General features: G+C 33.6%; 2 protein-coding genes and 1 non-coding gene across 4 annotated transcripts in view; 1 reads left to right on the forward strand and 2 right to left on the reverse strand.

Annotated features, from left to right (window-relative positions):
- Positions 1–751: 751 nt before the first annotated feature.
- Trnak-cuu (transfer RNA lysine (anticodon CUU)) lies at positions 752–824 on the reverse strand. Its single transcript has one exon. It is a non-coding gene; the product is annotated as a tRNA-Lys (tRNA).
- A 203-nt stretch (positions 825–1,027) lies between these two features.
- Positions 1,028–10,715, forward strand: LOC138323562 (uncharacterized). Its single transcript, XM_069268249.1, has 6 exons — positions 1,028–1,190; positions 2,164–2,224; positions 3,594–3,665; positions 4,163–4,311; positions 4,639–4,741; positions 6,919–10,715. The coding sequence occupies exons 1-6, from the start codon at positions 1,103–1,105 to the stop codon at positions 7,019–7,021; spliced, it is 576 nt and encodes a 191-aa protein (XP_069124350.1). The 5' UTR covers positions 1,028–1,102; the 3' UTR covers positions 7,022–10,715.
- A 1,854-nt stretch (positions 10,716–12,569) lies between these two features.
- The window catches only part of LOC138323563 (CCR4-NOT transcription complex subunit 6-like), a 53,848-nt gene continuing 48,873 nt past the window's right edge, over positions 12,570–17,544 (reverse strand). For both annotated transcript variants that reach the window (XM_069268251.1, XM_069268250.1), the window contains one exon: positions 12,570–17,496. In XM_069268251.1, the coding sequence (XP_069124352.1) occupies positions 17,259–17,496 (238 nt within the window). In that variant the 3' untranslated portion in view covers positions 12,570–17,258. The remainder of the gene's footprint in view (positions 17,497–17,544) is intronic.

The raw sequence follows: 17,544 nt of genomic DNA on the forward strand, positions 1-17,544 counted from the left end.
CTGAATTTCCTTTTGAAGATAGTGATTTTATGTCGCTATTGAAGTAAACGATTTCAAATAATTTGTGGGGAAAAGATGTATATTTACCATATTGAATTTATTCAGCTCTCCTAGACCATTAATAAAAGAAGAAAAAATAATATATTATACGAAAATAAGAATATACATGTTATTTAGTCACTGTCAAAATATTAAAATTGAGTATCACGAAAATGAATGATCGTTAAGGATGGAAGAGTTATATTTCCCTTACAATAATATCAGGTATTGTTTTTTTCTTGAAATTGACTATAAGCACGGAAGAGTTATACCCCTTGCATTATGAAATCTATAGACTTTCGGTTACAAACATGGAAGAGTTATATCCCTTGCACTTCGAAAACAAGTTTTAGCAAAAAAGAATACAAGAGTTATCTCTCTTGTAACGATAAAAGGTATTTGTGACAGTCTTAACTTTTGATATTGCATGTTTTGATAGATTGGTTTTTATAAGTATTAAGGGAGACAAATATAAAATTACATTCACATTGCTTTTTAAGTAGTGGTGATATGTTAAACAAAATTTTATAATTAATTTGTTAAAAACTTGTTGACAACTCTTTTAAATGTTTAATTATCTATTATTATTATTTGCCTTTTCTTGTAGTTCATAAATAAGATTAAATCAATAGATATAATAAAAAGAAAGAAAATCAAACATAATACATAAAATAAAAAATAAGTATGAGGGGGAAAAAATGAAAAAGTAAATCGCCCAACGTGGGGCTCGAACCCACGACCCCGAGATTAAGAGTCTCGTGCTCTACCGACTGAGCTAGCCGGGCTGATATCTAGTGTGGATTCGTAGTTTGTATAACTACCATTACTTGGGTAAGTGCAGACTAAGTGAAAAAAATAAACCAAAATCGTTAAAATCTGTTCTGATTGTCCACTTTATATTTTATTTTGTATATAAATGAGTTTTAACTCTTTTAAACAATCCAAATTTAAACACAAGAAAAACATCTTCCAAAATTAGAGAGGTTACGAATGGATCCGTTCGCAACACGATGTTTGTTGTTGGGCGCGAATGTAATGTTGTAAAACTTTATTTTTTACGGTTATGGGAAATCGAGACGGTAAATGTACATATTGTCTTTGGGAATTCTACAATTGGCTGTGTAGGCTATGGGGAATAATAACAGCTATTGGTAAGTCATGTTTAGCACGAAGTATTGAATGTCTGAAAACATGTGACGGACATGTTTATATGGTGTGGTTATCACGCCACTTTTCTGCTCATGGTTGGCTCCGAGCCAAGTGAGGATTTGTTTACGTTTGACGGTCATAGACCTTGTTGTCCTACAAACGTGTTTTACTGTTGAAATTATATTACATACCAAGCCTATTTTCTCTCATAATATTATAAAATTCGTGTTTGACTTCAGTGACAATGAAAACAAAGGTTCACTGAACCGTGAAAGAGACAGGACATGCTTTTGTCGCATAGAACATGTACAAACACACGAAATTATCTAAGCTTACAGTCAGACATACTTGCAGTGTATTTGGATATCTTTAATCATTGAAAAGAGTTTTGTACAAAAATATATGACATTTAAAATTATTACAAACTGATTAAAAACTTTCATAACATTCAACAAGTTTATGTCCTTTGATCATATTTGGCCCCATTTGAGTGTTACAATGTTGTTACTTTGGGAGTCTGTGTAGATTATCTATGCATACTAACATATTTATTTTCATTCAAGTAACTTCATTACTTCTAGGATTAAACTTCTGTGTATTAATTTTTTGTCCACTTGGACATTAACATGTACAGTAATGGTGAAAATACTTAAAATAGGCTTACAAATGTAGATTGATTAAAGATAGCTCATCAATATCGTGATGTATGATGACAAATTTAGTAAATCAAACAAATAATCAGGTTGGAAATCAACCAGGAAAGCCATATTTACATTATGATTTAATTTTGTGATAATATGATACTGGTAAATATTAAATATGTTCAAGACATTATCTTGATTGTTTTGCCAATCTTTCCAGTTACTGACCAATAATCTTCAAACTCAGAATTACTCAGTTTTAATTTGTATAAATTTACATTTTACAAGACATGTTTGTGCAAAAGAATGATTTTTTGTTAATTTTTTCTTGCAGCATTATGGGGGATTAGTGTGGAAGAAGCATTCTATGGTAGATATGTAGGATTCATTCTCTTGTAAGTATAAAATTACTGATATATAGCAACTGCAATAAACAGTGAGAAGTGAACCCCAAAAAACAATATATTAAAGATGCTCCACCGCTGACAAATGGTATTTTTTCACTATCAAAAACAGGAGAAGACGATTTAGTATTTTTCTTCAGTTACAAAAGTTACTTACTTTACACCATTACTACCGTTAAAAAGTTTGAGCTTCTAATTTTAATTCAAGTTCAAAATATGTAAAATAATTAATTGCATCCCGAAAAAATTCCGTAACACTATATCCTATAAGAATGAAGTAATGAATGCACATGCACCAAAGGTGAAATAAATTATTTCATATCATTTTTTGTTTTAATTAGGCATATATATACACGATTAAACACCAATTATTGTTCAAATGAAGAATATCATTTATGCTCTGTCGCCGATGGAGCATCTTTAACAATAATCAATCCATGTGTGGATAAACACAAAATTTTGAAATAAACCAGCAACCCAAATATCTGTTGAACCTTTGGGTGGCATACACAATTTCTAGAAACAGGTCGACATTATAGATATTTGTGAGGGTTAACGTTTGAGACCCTCATGTAATTTAAACATGTAGATTCAAAGGATCTGTGAAAAGCAGTTACAGATTGGTTACTCACAGTACTAAAAAACGTAATATTTCAGTCAAATCAATAAGTAAAAATTAAAAAAAATATCTAATACAGCTATGTGCACTAGATCTAGAGACCAATGGAAAAAAATTAAAGCCAGGCGGGTCAAGGGGAGTAAAACAGCAGTGTCAAAAGGAAAAGAAATGGGTTGTAAAGTCACAGGATGAATTACAAAGCGCCAAACATATTCTATATCATCCTAATACGATTTACTTTGAAAGTAGATATACCAGATGGTAGGTCTTGGTTAATGTTGACTGTTGACCTGTCTTGTAGACTTAACATCTATACATACCATATATATTGTCTATAGATCAGCGTTTATGGAGTGGGATGACTATTTTGCCAGTTATTGGTACAAATGTGAATACAGATGGCATGGGTTGTGCTTAACTTTGGTATCTTTGGCAGCATGCTTTTAGCGCTACAAAAAGGGCAATGCAAGAGTTTCACTATTCCTAAGAGACTCAACATAAATATATCACAACTCTCAAATCATTCACACATGCAACACATTGCATACAGGGACAGCCTTTGTTAATTGACCCAGGCTGTTATAATAGCATGTAAAGCCCAATCAATCAACCATTGAACCAATTATCAATAATATTCAGTATTCATCTGGTGGTCCTCAATAGGACTAAAGATTAACATTTTAAGACAATTTCTATATTTGTATGTATCTTGTTTATATCTGAGTTTTTTTCCTATTTCAGAGTTGAAGCTGTGATTGTAACTCTTCTAGAGGTTGTGTTTTTCATTGATTTTTGTGTGAAAATATGTAAAAGGTAAGTCATATGTTTTTGATAGACTTATCTTGTCAAAATGTATTATCACTAAGGCATGGTTTGAAAAAAGAGGCCAGGATTGACAGGAAATAAAACTAAGGAAATTGTCAAAATGTAAAGTGAAAATGTAGAATTACTGCCGGTAAAAGAAATGTCATGTGCTAATGTGAATAATGTATATATACAATATAAATGCATATGATAAATAGTAGAATCTTGAAATAATACCTTGTTTACTTGAACTCATATAAAGCAAAGACACACTTTATAGTCAAAGTATTGGGTTTGTCTCAACATTTATTTCAAAATGTCATAAGCTTGTAGTGTTTACTGTGACCAAGATTTGACTGTACCTATAGCTGGCTAACTGTAGAGACATATTGAAGACTATAATGATTTATGAGCTGATACCAGAATGAGCAATTCGTGTTAAGTTATATATATAACTCAAAATATTTTAAATATGATACCTTTAATCAAACTTATTTTTTCTGCAGTGATGACGATGAAGAATCGGTGTCTTGTTGTCTTAAAGTGTGGGCATGTGTTTTGTGGCTGGACAATTGGAAGAAAGGAGTATTCTATTTGGTGTTAGCTGCACCTTGTTTTATAGAACCTAATGATGCCTGGTTAGCTATTATATCAGGTAAATCACAACAGGCTATTATTTTATAGAACCAAAGGCTACATCCTCCTAATCTATTTATAGAAAAATGGGTAATTCCCATCAGTCTATTTTTAGAACAAAAGGCTACATCTCTGAATAGATAGATCCCAAGTCTATATATATCATAGAAACTGATCATTCTAGACAAGTATTGATGTAAAAATTAATATCGAAATTAATCAAATAATTTAAGTGTAAAAGACAAAATTGTCAATCCACAAATGCTAGTTGAAGGGATTTCACATTTCTACTAACCAGTCAGGTTAACACCATATAGTGGATTTTACATTTTTTGTTTTGTTGTAGGTGTAATGCTGATAATGTGTGCTATATTTTATGTAATAAAAACGTTTGGCAGTACGAATGAAGACACGCATCAAAAACTGCCACAGGAAACAACATATGATAGGTAAGGCTGTCTGTACTCTTATTATATGATAACTGTTCTACCGACATTAAGCTACCTTTCACCAGTAAATAATAGTATTTCTTATACATGATACAGAGAAAAATGGAAATATATTGAAATGTATACCGTATTTTCCGGAATATAAGCCGCTACTTTTTTCCCTGAAAATCGGGAGTGCGGCATATACACCAGTGCGACTTATCTGTGGACGAAAACCAAAATCTGACGATGTTTTTGCATTATTACGTCGTGATTCACATGTGAAAATCGTAAGTTTTACTCGCCAGTTTTGTAAAGTTATACATCGAACAAATCACTGTAAAAGTGTTTAAACGATAAAATATGTGATGAAAATATAATAAAGATAAAAATAATAACGTACCAGATACATGTTCAATCGTAAAATTGTTTAATTCATGGAAAATCGGCCGACTGAAGCGTGGTTGTTTACAGTCACAACACAATGGCGGACTGATTTCGCTATCGATTTGCTGCAGGATTGTTACCAAGAAAATAATAACTAAAACGTCAAAAACCATCAAATATCAAACAATAAGTTAAATATATTATTTGAATATTATGTGAGTGAAAGAAATGTCCGCAAAAAGGGAAAAAACAATCTTCTGAATGACTGCTAAATATAACTTGCACACGTGTTACACACGGTCAACATGTGTATTTCTAAGAATCCTGTCGCTGTGATTTCAATGAAATAATCGGCAGTCAAGTTTATACGTGTGAATTACATGTAATATAAAACATTATAGCGATGTTAAAAAGCATCAAACAGTCGTACAAAACATCATTTAATCGATCTCTGCAGCGGCAAACACCACGAGGTCATAATCCGGAAGTTTACAAAAATAAGGCTTCGGTGAAATGCATCATGGGATATCTACTGTAGTTGACAAACAGTGGAAGAACACTCTAAACGAAGTCGATTGATACAGTAACTCTTTACACAAAGATACATTTAATACACAAAATATATCAAGAAAGAAATTCTTATGCATACTGAAGAAAGTATTACCGGCGTACTGAAATATGAGCGAGAGTAAGCATGAACTCGAACTTGCACACGTGTTACACATATGTCGGTCAACAGGGGAATTTCCCGGAATCCTGTCGCCGTGATATCAATGAAATAATCAGCAATCGAGTTCACACACGTAAATCACATGTAATTTAGAACATTATTACGAGTGCAAACATCGCACAGTGATATTAAAATCATTTAATCGATCTCTATAGCGGCAAACACCACGAAATCATATCCGGAAGTTTACAAAAATAAGGCTTCGGTGAATTGCATCATGGGATGGCAAGTTGACAGAGAACACTCTAAACGAAGTCAATTTTAGGTTAATGATGCAAGTCTTGATAATACAGTAATCCTTTACACATCAATATAATTAATACGCGAAATATATCAAAATAGATATAAAATAAAATCGTATGCATACTGAAGAAAGTATTTTAACCGGCATGTTGAAATATGAGAGAGTAAGCGTGAATTCGTACGGCCGCCATGTTTGTTTACACACAAGAAGTCTTACGTAATGGCAGAGTAAACAACGAATAGAAACATGACCAAATCAATTTTGCTAAAGATATTTACATCATTGTGAGTTTTATTTGTTATACATTTACAGAACAAGTTTACAGACAGTTTTCGTGATTCTAATCGATTGATAAGCATTACCGTACTTCATTAGAGATCGATCGTATACACAGAGGGTTGCGTGGGTGCATGGGCCTAACTTTTGGTTGCGGCTTATGTAACGGTGCGTCTTATGCGTGTACAAAACCTGAAAAAATCGTAAAAAAGGCCTCTGCGGCTTGTACACAGGTGCGACTTATTGTCCGGAAAATACGGTATACTTCAACCGAATTCAATTTCTTATTATATAATTATACCCCACATTTATCCTTATACAACTTTATTTAAATTGATCGTCCAGCATTTTGTTTTTGTTTTATTTTAAAAATCTTAAATCATTGACATGTTTGCGGAATTGATAGAGGGTTTGGGGCAGGGAAGGGGTATAAGTTGGGCTCCGGGGCGACCATTCTAGTTCTAATCTTGGTCATGAGTTCTGAACTTTTGAAGATGTAATGTCAAACTTGCACCAGGTTTTAGTCCCATAGAACAAATTTGTGAACTTGGTTTTATACAGGTTTGACGATATCCAGGAGGACCTTGAAGATAACATTATGAACCCTATAGACGATGGAGCGGTGGTGTGTGTGGCGGATCAGCAGGAGATCCTTGAACTCTGAACTCATTGATTAATATATCTTTTCACATTGCATTCCTTTGCATGTGTGTTCAACATGTGTGGATTGTGTCCCGTTTTAGTGCTATGTCTGTAGTGAGTGGCCTCTGGTTTTGTGAGAAAGTGTGACAGTTGGTATGGTATATACATACGATGTTGCTAAGATAGATTGTGTTTGTAATTTAAATACCAACCATTGGTAGCCTTTATTTATCCTTTCCAAATTACCCAAGACACATGATGGTTTTTTTTTTTAATATGTATACATGTATAATGCACAAAACAATGTAAAATTTAAAATTGTTAAGGGATGCGAGTGCGCTCTTTTGCACATTATTATTATTCTGCTTTTTCATGATTGGAAGTTGTGAAAGTTCGTTATTAAATGTTATGTCTCGTAGTTGGTGAAACCAAATCATTTGTAGCACATAATTTTATAAACGCTATGTAAAACGTGTTTGGACGAGAAAATGAAACGCATTTACATGTGTAATGTGAAGTATTTATGTGTAAATTCTATTATGAATTGGCTTTCAAATCACTTATTCATCAAATACATAGTTATAACAATCTTAACAGCAAATTAATTCCATAAAGATTATAAAAAAAATTGTTAAAAATGAACATTTCAGGTTTAAAAGTAAAAAAAAATTCAAATTTTGAATTATAATCTTATTCCATGTTTTTTTCAAATCGGTATATAGGTTTGTAGTAATATTATTGAATGTGTTTACATCTGTGGAATCCAAATTGTTAAATGTTTTATCTGTGGTGACATGGTATCATAGCAATAAGATATTTACATCCTCTCCATTCAGGTCATTTATCAGGTCTCTAGGGTATTTTTTACTGAAATTTTATCATTTTAAAACCTCTAAATATTTTATTAATGATTACTTCTATGTTTCTAGTCAGAACAGGTGTTGGAATTGCTATTTCATCACTAGATCAAGAAGTGAAAAATATCTAGATATTCAGTAAAGTCCATCGGTACATGTGTGTGTCATGCAAGTTACCCTGTAGATTGCATTTTTCATTCCAGGGGTTGATACTAACTGATTTTATTACATGCCCAGCAGGACCACCACAGAATGATTTCTAGTGGTCCTTCTTAATATCAAGTGGTCCATCTTTCTACCAACTCATTCACCCCTGAAATTTCATAATGGACTGGTCTTGTCTTTGATTAAGAAGAGCCTAAATGTGTCTTCAGGGATGAATGAGTTTGAAATAAACAGGACTTATTTTCTTTTTATGAAGTTTCAACACAAAATCTTTGAATTTACTGTAAACATAGTAAAGTTGGTGCAATCAGATTTTAATAAGCGCAAAATTGATTTTGTTAAGATTATTTAACACTGATGCATTTGTACTAATTGCTTTTCTAATAATGCAAAATTTCAAAAAATGTTGTGTTTCCGCTTTCCCTACCTGCCCTTGTTTGTTGTGCCTACCCTAAAGTTTTTATTGACATTTCTTGACAAGCACTGTTAAATTAAGAATTTCTGCTCTATTAACTATGTAAAAATATTTTCAAAATTAAAAAAAAATCCCTGCCTATTTTCACAGGGGAGATGAAAGTGGACACACAACTATTTTTTTTATTTGGCCTAACATACAGAAAATACAATTAGTACAGCCATATTTTAGCACAGAATGTTGATTGTTAATAATTTCACAATTTCAAACTGATTTGTGAAATGTTTATGTTTTCATTATAAATCTAAGGCCAAAAGTGTCTACAATGCATTGATCAGATATATTAGAACTTATTAATATTTGGTGTCCTTCCAATATTGTGGTGGTCTCCGGGCATAAGACCACAGCTAGTATCAACCCCTGATTTTATATGGCAATGTGGACCTGGCTTTGTGCCTTAATGATGTCCGTGTTTAAGCTCCTTACTGGGGCAATAGTGTTCATCTTCACAGACAATGAGATTTAATGTTTTTACATTTGGATTATTAACAAGGGAGTATTGATGTACATTTTTGTTTCTTTTCATTTTTATTTACATTGACTAGTACATTATGTATTATAGCTATTTTTTTTGTCAACATATCTGAAATGATAAGATTTATTTTACCACAACTTTATCATCAACTTTATGACCGAAATCTTTAATGAATTGATCAAATATCAGGTTTTAGGTATATCGCTTATTTAATTAAAACTCTCCATTTTCTAGAATCTGTGAGTACTAGTTCAGAATCTCTTACACCTTTTTATTTTATGCAAACTGATCAAATTTTTTTTGTTTATCAGAACCTATTTATTATAATCATGTATGTTACTTTACACTGTGTTTAAATTGGAATTGATCACAATGCTTTTTCTTCAGTATTTTGTCTCTTGTGTATTTTGTACTACATTTGTATACTAGTAAATCTCTGGAATATTTTTTATAACAGGCACATAATATTTATATTTCTGCTTATTACTTGATAGAAGTGTTGTTTGTTTGGTATTGTCCGAATCAGTCCTGGCCACTTCAGCACTATGGGCCAGTTTACGTCAAACTCAGGTGTAGAATTGAACAATATCAGCCACAAGGTGAATGGCAGTGTACAGAATGCATTAATCTGATACAGAGTATACTGTACTTACCGTACGTGTGCAATTAACGTTCACGAATTTCACAATCTAAGTAAATTCCCTAAATTTCCTCTGTGCAAATTAACATTTAAATCATTTATGTTGATAGGAATTTCCTTTCAATTTTTTAGTCCGCAAATGTTAATCTTAATGAACTTGTTTTGAAATGGAAATCGCAAAATTTAATAGCCACAAAAGAAAGCTGGTAATAAACGCTGGTGAAAGAATGTGATTTCCCACAGACCAATTTTCTTTTTTTCTGATGAACACCCAACTTTATTCATATTTCAATGAAAAATATTATTAAATGCTTAAGATACCTTACAATGTATTAATGTCTCGTGTTACCTAAATTGTAATCGATTTACATTAACTTATTAGAAATGTTGTTTTATGAATTTATGTATCAACTTTGATTACATATACGGTTTTTATGTTGTTTTGTTAACAGCCATCATTGAGCTCTTTTAAACCTGCATCAAAATTATGTTAGTCTCAAGTATAGGCAAAAGGTCTTGTGACTTTATTCAAATTAACTCATCCACCCCTGAAATTTCATAATGGACTGTTCTAGTCTTTGATTAAGGTTAGTCAAATATGTCTCCAGGGGTGAATGAGTTAAGACTATTACGTTCTTGTTTAAATAGTTACCAGTGTTTGACATAAACTTGCCCTATGGTGTTGGTACCTAGGTGGTTCCATCTTGAGGTCAAGGGTTACACCTTGGGGTCAAGGTCACCAGCCACGGTGTAGGCCAGGAGAAGTGCCTTACTTGGAGCTTTCAAAATCAAATACACTATAACTTGTCTAAACTGCATATCATGGGGTCCTGCATATTTGAGAGATATAGAGAGGTTTCCACATTGTACAGGTTTTAATTACTATAATCAAGAAGGAAAATGTCTATATAGAAAGGTATCCAGATTAGATGAGGGACGGTTTTGACAGGTTACACTGTATTGCTTTTTTATTGTGTAATTAATCAACTACAATGTATTCCAAAATTAGTAATTTATCCACCATGATTTACTGTGCTAGCAATAAAATAAACATCTTGTAAAGATATTGGAAGGAATGTCATTTAAATAAATTTTTTAAAAGACTTCTTTTTGTTTGTTGTTTTTAGATTAGCTGCAAAATAGCCTGCTGTGGTGTCACCTGTAGTATTTGATCCTTTAATTTACTGGTTATTCTTTGAAACTAACTGGTTTCATGATAATTTCATTGGAATACTACTATGTTAAGACATTGCTTACATTGACACCACAACTGTCATGCCAGATTATGGATGATGGCTGCTGAAATAGCTGTTCTGTCCATTACAATAATCAATTGATTATTCATCACAGATACAAAATCTCTTTTGAGATTTTATTGCTAAGTTTTCAAATGTAATTATAATAATTGAACTGAATTCAGTTGGCAATTCAACATGAAGTGCTAGCATTAATTTGTCGTGAAATCGGGATTCATCCTCCCATTATAACAAACTGAAAGCAGTTTGTTGTTGCTTAATTAATGAAAAACTTGGATATAAACATTTAATCCCATGGAGCTAAAACTCATGCCAATGTTAACATAGCAGTCATTATTTGTTATAAATTGACACAGGAAATTATACAAACAGGGTTGCTTGGTTGTGACTTGTACTAGTTAGAAAACAACTATCAACCAGGAATAATCTCCAGGATCGTCTAGTTGTTGAATTAAAATACAATGTACAGATAGGAGTCCTTACAGCTAAGTCCTCCCTCAGTGAAATGTTATGGTTTAATATGGTACTGTTCATTTATCTTCTCAATCAGTGCAATATGATTAAATCCAGTAAAACTAGTGTCAATGAAGATCAGGTTTAAATCAAATTGGTGCAAATGATACCTTGCTTAATTTTTTCATCATGTATCATATACACAAACCATTGTAACAGAATCTGCTTAATATCATGTCCCATCTGTCATACGATATTAATAGGAATGTGATAGCAGTTGTAAGCATTTTCAGACTTTTTCAGAACAATTTATTCAAACTTTCAAATGCTTTATCGGTAAGTTAGATTTTATCTTGGCTCTTACCATAATGTTCTCCCATTTTCTAACTTAGCAAGAGTAGCAGGAGTGTGTTAAAATGTGCTGTACAGAAGAGCACTGCTAGTTCCGATTCTTTAAAGACTTTTGAATCTTTGAAAGAGTTATTTCCCTTTACTTACGTCCTGGTAAAGCTCTGAATGTCCCTTGATAAGATTGGAGATTTATATTAACCTTACCAGTCCTTGTTACTAGGTGGTTTCACACAAATTTCCTGCCACTTCTAATTCTTAAAACTGCTGTCTGACTTGATTCTCTACAGTATAGCTAGTTCTCAAAGCTGAAACATGATTAGATTGTTTCAATCGGAGATAACAATCCTCTGCTAAGTGTATGTAACCTCATGTTTTGAGGCTTCAGGACAGAAAGCTCCTCTTCACATATCAGTCAATTAACCCTACCACATGGAGTATTTATCTCCATTCATTGCCAATGAAATAATCGTTACTGAATGGTTGAGGAATATTGCAGATTTCATTATACAAGTATAAACTAGTTGGTGAAAGATATATTCCATCTTTAATCATATTTTCAGAAACAATCTATTGTGCTAAGAGAAGGAATTCTATGTACAATTAAAACTGTTGTGTTAAACGAAAATGTTACACATAAGGTACTGTATGAGTATAGCACGAAATGTTCTTTGTGTAGATCGAAAATTTTGTTGTTGTCATGGTTGCTGTGAAACAACGAATTTCAAAAAACAAATTTTGTTTTTATATTTTTGTCCCTATTTCTACGTCTGCTAACCACAAATATTTCTCTCTGTGAAGTTATATCAAACCTCCAAAACACAAAAGTATACATGAACAGTACACAGTACAATCACTTAGCATGTCACAGACTCGTGTACAAATAAGAAAACAAAGGAGATACAATACTCAGCTTTTATTAGTTTTATTTTTCTATCCTTGAGATTTCCACAGAAGACACATAAACCTAACTGCACGCGAGGCTAGAGAGTATTTTTGCCAGAGATTTGTCCTGCCGTGACGGGAATGTTGATGTTTCCAGTACATCCAATATCACTGTGCACCATATACACAAAATATGTTGTACCTGACAGTTTTCTATAGCTGTGGTATACAACTCAAAACTACATGTACCAATGTTGTAATGACAACATGTGTCCAACACAGACACTGGCAATCTTGTGTCTGTATTTGCACATGACGACATGTTGTGTCTGTATTTGCACATGACGACATGTTTAGCACATGACAACATGTTGTATCCAATCTTGAGTCTGTATTTGCACATGACGACATGATGTGTCCAATACAGACACAACACTGTCAATGTTGTGCTTGTATTTGCACATGACATCATGTTGAGTCAAAGACAGACACAACACTGCTATTGTTGTATCAGTATTGAGACATGACATCATGTTGTGGCAAGCACTGCCAACACAGATATGAGAATACAAATGTATTGACAGTATCCTAACACTATCTTTTTTATTCCCAAAATGTATTGGTACATGACGTCATGTGTTCAAGACAGACCTGAAACTGCCAATATTGTTTCAGTATTGAGACATGACGTCATGTTGTGTCCAACAATTGTTCCCATAACAACACTGATGTTTTGTTAGGCCGTCAGAATACACGGACATTATTGTATCAATATTTTCTTCAAATTAAAGCAAACACAAATTACCAAGTAATTATTTTCAATGAAACTTAATGTTCAAAGAGAAAAGATGGCACATGATTACAATTAAAATAAATTGCCTAGATAGATCATGCTGTATTCATTCTAACTACCACCCAGGGTACCTTATATAACATTATCAGAGGATGTGTTTTACATTAAACAAGATGTAAGACATGGATCGTAATTAACTTAAAATTCTCCACATGAAAGCATTACTGAAGTTAAGGAAAAATCTTTTGGTAAGGAGCCTACCTTAAAATCTGTAATGCTTTTCTATGGAGAAATTCAAGTTAAGGGATTTCTTAAATTCAAGGAATGTTCATGAAACTGGGTGCAATTCTAGAACTGTTAAATAGGAAAGCTTATTTCAAATTCTCCAGACAAAGGTATGAGGATGGTAATTACGGTGAATACAGTATCTCTTAGGAAATCAGGAATGTCTACCCATAATCAAAATAGTAAGTAACAAAAACTGATACAAAAAATATTCTGGTAAAATAATGCTCTCAACCAGGTCTTTAGCAGATTTGTACCCTACGCCAGTCCCCACTGAACAAGCTGAGAGGTGGGTTGTACTGTACAGTTAAAACAAACCAAACGTTTACAGACAATATTAAAACATGGTAGCACATCAATCAGATCATAAAGGTAAGAAACCATAATATGGGAGAATGTCCGTTGTACAACCAAACCAGTGGCTGAACGGACGAAATTATACCATACATATGGTGTCCGACAAAACACATCATATAGGTGTATAGACAAGTAACTAACGCTATACACAATATCTCAAACCAAGTCCTCCCAATTTTGGTATGTGGACTATATAATAGGGGTAAAAATAATGTAGTCAAATTTCTGAAAAAAAAATCACATGATTATCTTACATAAAGATTCCATAAAGTTTGACCACATATAACAAACAGTGGAGGATCTAAATAATATACAATTATTATTTTCTTCAAGTGAAACCTCTTAAGACAACTACCACTTTAAAAACTTATTTGTTCACTCAAAGAATTTACTCCTTCGTAATATAATACATTATAATAAGGCCAATACCGTCACCAGGGCCTCATTCGGCATAATGAGGTCAACATACACTACAACTTATGTGTAGGGAGAAGAAGGGTAAGATATGTGGCCATTTTCAGGACTTTAAAGCTGCACTTGAATCAATATTTTTTTATTTCTTTAAATGTATAAATGGTCTGACAGATGATTGTGACAAAAAAAAAAAAAAATACGTCCAAAGCCCAAGGTAGGGACACATCCCTGGTTTGGTATAGGGACAAAATGATACTTGTCCAGAGATGGGACACATGCTCCTTGTAAAGGGACACATGTACCTAGTCCTGGAAAAAACATGTCTCTAATTCCACAAAAGACATGACCCTAGCTAAGGCTTGGGACCCTTTATCATGTCCACAGCCTAATTTGACAACTATAGTTCTGCATAGATTTCTATAAATACTAATAATTATTTGTTTACAAAACTTCGCAACTATCATTCAAATCAAATTATAAATGGACTGTGAAATTTAAATTTTGCATATTTACCAACAAAGCCAAAAATTAATCCAAACCAACGCAAATCGAAAATGAAGTAAACACGAAGTTGGGCAGATTTTTAAACAAAGAATAATTCTTTTAAAAACAGAGTTCGTGTAGGGAATTAAAAAGTGCTGTGTCTTGTTTTTACAGAAAAGGATACGCCTAACGACTATAACTTAACTACACACACTTATTTTAATTAACAATTTTTATCAACACCATATTAAGTATCCCTCCAGTGAAAAAATAACTCTTCATGCATTTGCTCATTTTGAAGAATTTAAAAGTTCATCCGAAGTATATACTGATGGGAAGAATATTTCACTTTAAATAGTTGATAATGTATACCTTTGTAAAAAGACCATATTATTAAAATGCTAATATTTATATATTACTGACCATTAATATTGTGGGTATCCATAACTAAGCTGGACCAGTGTTAACATAATGAACTAGTGCCCCCTCCCTCTTATGAAATGGGATATGATATACCTAAAACAGCAGTGGCCAAATATTTCAATTTCAAATCCTCTATATAACATCTAATACTCATAAGAACTTATTTCAGGTAAATTTTGTAACATGTATGTTTTCATGTAAATGTAATTAACCATTAAGAGATTGGTTTCCAACCTAGATATACAGTTTGCATGCATACATGGTGCCAAAGATACACGTTCTAGGAATAAATGGACATTGGTAGCACACTTGTAACTAATGCCACAGATGTACAGTTTCTAGACTAACATAGTGCCACACTTGTACATAGTGTCATAGATGTACAGTTTCTGGGCATACATATTGCCACAGATGTACAGTTTCAACGCCTACATGGTGCCACACTTATACATATTGCCACAGATGTACAGTTTCAAGGCCTACATGGTGCCACACTTGTACATATTGCCACAGATGTACAGTTTCCAGGCCTACATGGTGCCACACTTGTACATATTGCCACAGATGTACAGTTTTTAGGCCTACATGGTGCCACACTTGTACATATTGCCACAGATGTACAGTTTCCAGCCCTACATGGTGCCACACTTGTACATATTGCCACAGATGTAGTTTCCAGGCCTACATGGTGCCACACTTGTACATATTGCCACAGATGTACAGTTTTTAGGCCTACATGGTGCCGCACTTGTACATATTGCCACAGATGTACAGTTTCCAGGCCTACATGGTGCCACACTTGTACATCTTGCCACAGATGTACAGTTTTTAGGCCTACATGGTGCCACACTTGTACATATTGCCACAGATGTACAGTTTCCAGCCCTACATGGTGCCACACTTGTACATATTGCCACAGATGTAGTTTCCAGGCCTACATGGTGCCACACTTGTACATATTGCCACAGATGTACAGTTTTTAGGCCTACATGGTGCCGCACTTGTACATATTGCCACAGATGTACAGTTTCCAGGCCTACATGGTGCCACACTTGTACATATTGCCACAGATGTACAGTTTCCAGGCCTACATGGTGCCACACTTATACATATTGCCACAGATGTACAGTTTCTGGGCATACATGGTACCACACATTTACATTGTGCCAGATATACAGAGTTTATGTCAATACTCTATATGGTGCTTCAGACACACACTATGTAGTATGACGCTTTCACAGAAAGTGTGCCAATGCCATAGTTGTACATGATGCCACCACTGTATATGAGGCCACTATTCTTCATGGTGGCACTTTCATAGATGATGCCATATCATGCAAGTAAATTCAGTGTGCCAATCTCTCATAAAGAAAATCCAAAAACACTAAAAAAAAAGAAGTTCAATTGAACTATTTTCACCAATACCACTGAAATAAGGTCACAGACACCGTAAACACTGCCATTTATTACCCAGTTGTATGAAAATAGATTTTGGACAATGTGAAAGCTGTGAAAGCTTAATCCCTGGCTTTAATGTATTATGCTTCTCCCCTCGTCATGCTCCAGAAGAAAACATGGCAAAATAAATAGGTTGCAATAAATTATGCAAACTAATACGTAGCACATAAATTGTCTCCCTTATTTTTTGTTCTGTCAAATGGGTTGTGCACCTTGCTTGCATTTCATTAAAAAAATGTGTATATAAAAAATTCATTCACATAGTTGTCGTATTCATGATATGACAGCAATAAAAATGGCTGAAAAACCCTCATATACAATAAAAATAACAGTAAAAATCTGAAACTCTGCCATAATCAACATTATATATCTCAAAGTTAATTTCTACAAAGGTTCAATGATTTCTAACACAAACAAGATTTAAAAAGAGACTGTAAACATAAACCATGTGACATGAACATGTCTCCTGATGAAATGAGTGTGTGCCAGGCACTATCTGTTCTTGACAGGTGTATTAGATGTGTTCGCTGGACGAGAACCGTCTAAGCGTGGCACTGGCATCTCGTACTCCACCAGGAGAGGGAAATGATCTGAGGGCACATGGGGGTGAGGACAGCCGACGACTTTGTTCTGTTGGAACCAGTCGGCATCCAGGGGCCCGAGCAGTCCCAGCAGGTTCAAGTGGTCACGGGAATAAAAGATGTAGTCTATGATACCCTTGAAGTCAAATCTGTAACAAAAGACATCCTGAGTTATTTATCATGTAATGCTACACTCT

Source organism: Argopecten irradians, chromosome 5 (assembly GCF_041381155.1).
Source record: "Argopecten irradians isolate NY chromosome 5, Ai_NY, whole genome shotgun sequence".
Classification (NCBI taxonomy): domain Eukaryota; kingdom Metazoa; phylum Mollusca; class Bivalvia; order Pectinida; family Pectinidae; genus Argopecten; species Argopecten irradians.

Coding starts and splice junctions, on each gene's coding strand:
- LOC138323562 (XM_069268249.1), top strand. CDS start 1,103: ATGGGAAATCGAGACGGTAAATGTACATATTGTCTTTGGGAATTCTAC. Junction 2,225..3,593: donor TATGTAGGATTCATTCTCTT/GTAAGTATAAAA, acceptor TTCCTATTTCAG/AGTTGAAGCTGTGATTGTAA. Junction 3,666..4,162: donor TGTGTGAAAATATGTAAAAG/GTAAGTCATATG, acceptor TTTTTTCTGCAG/TGATGACGATGAAGAATCGG.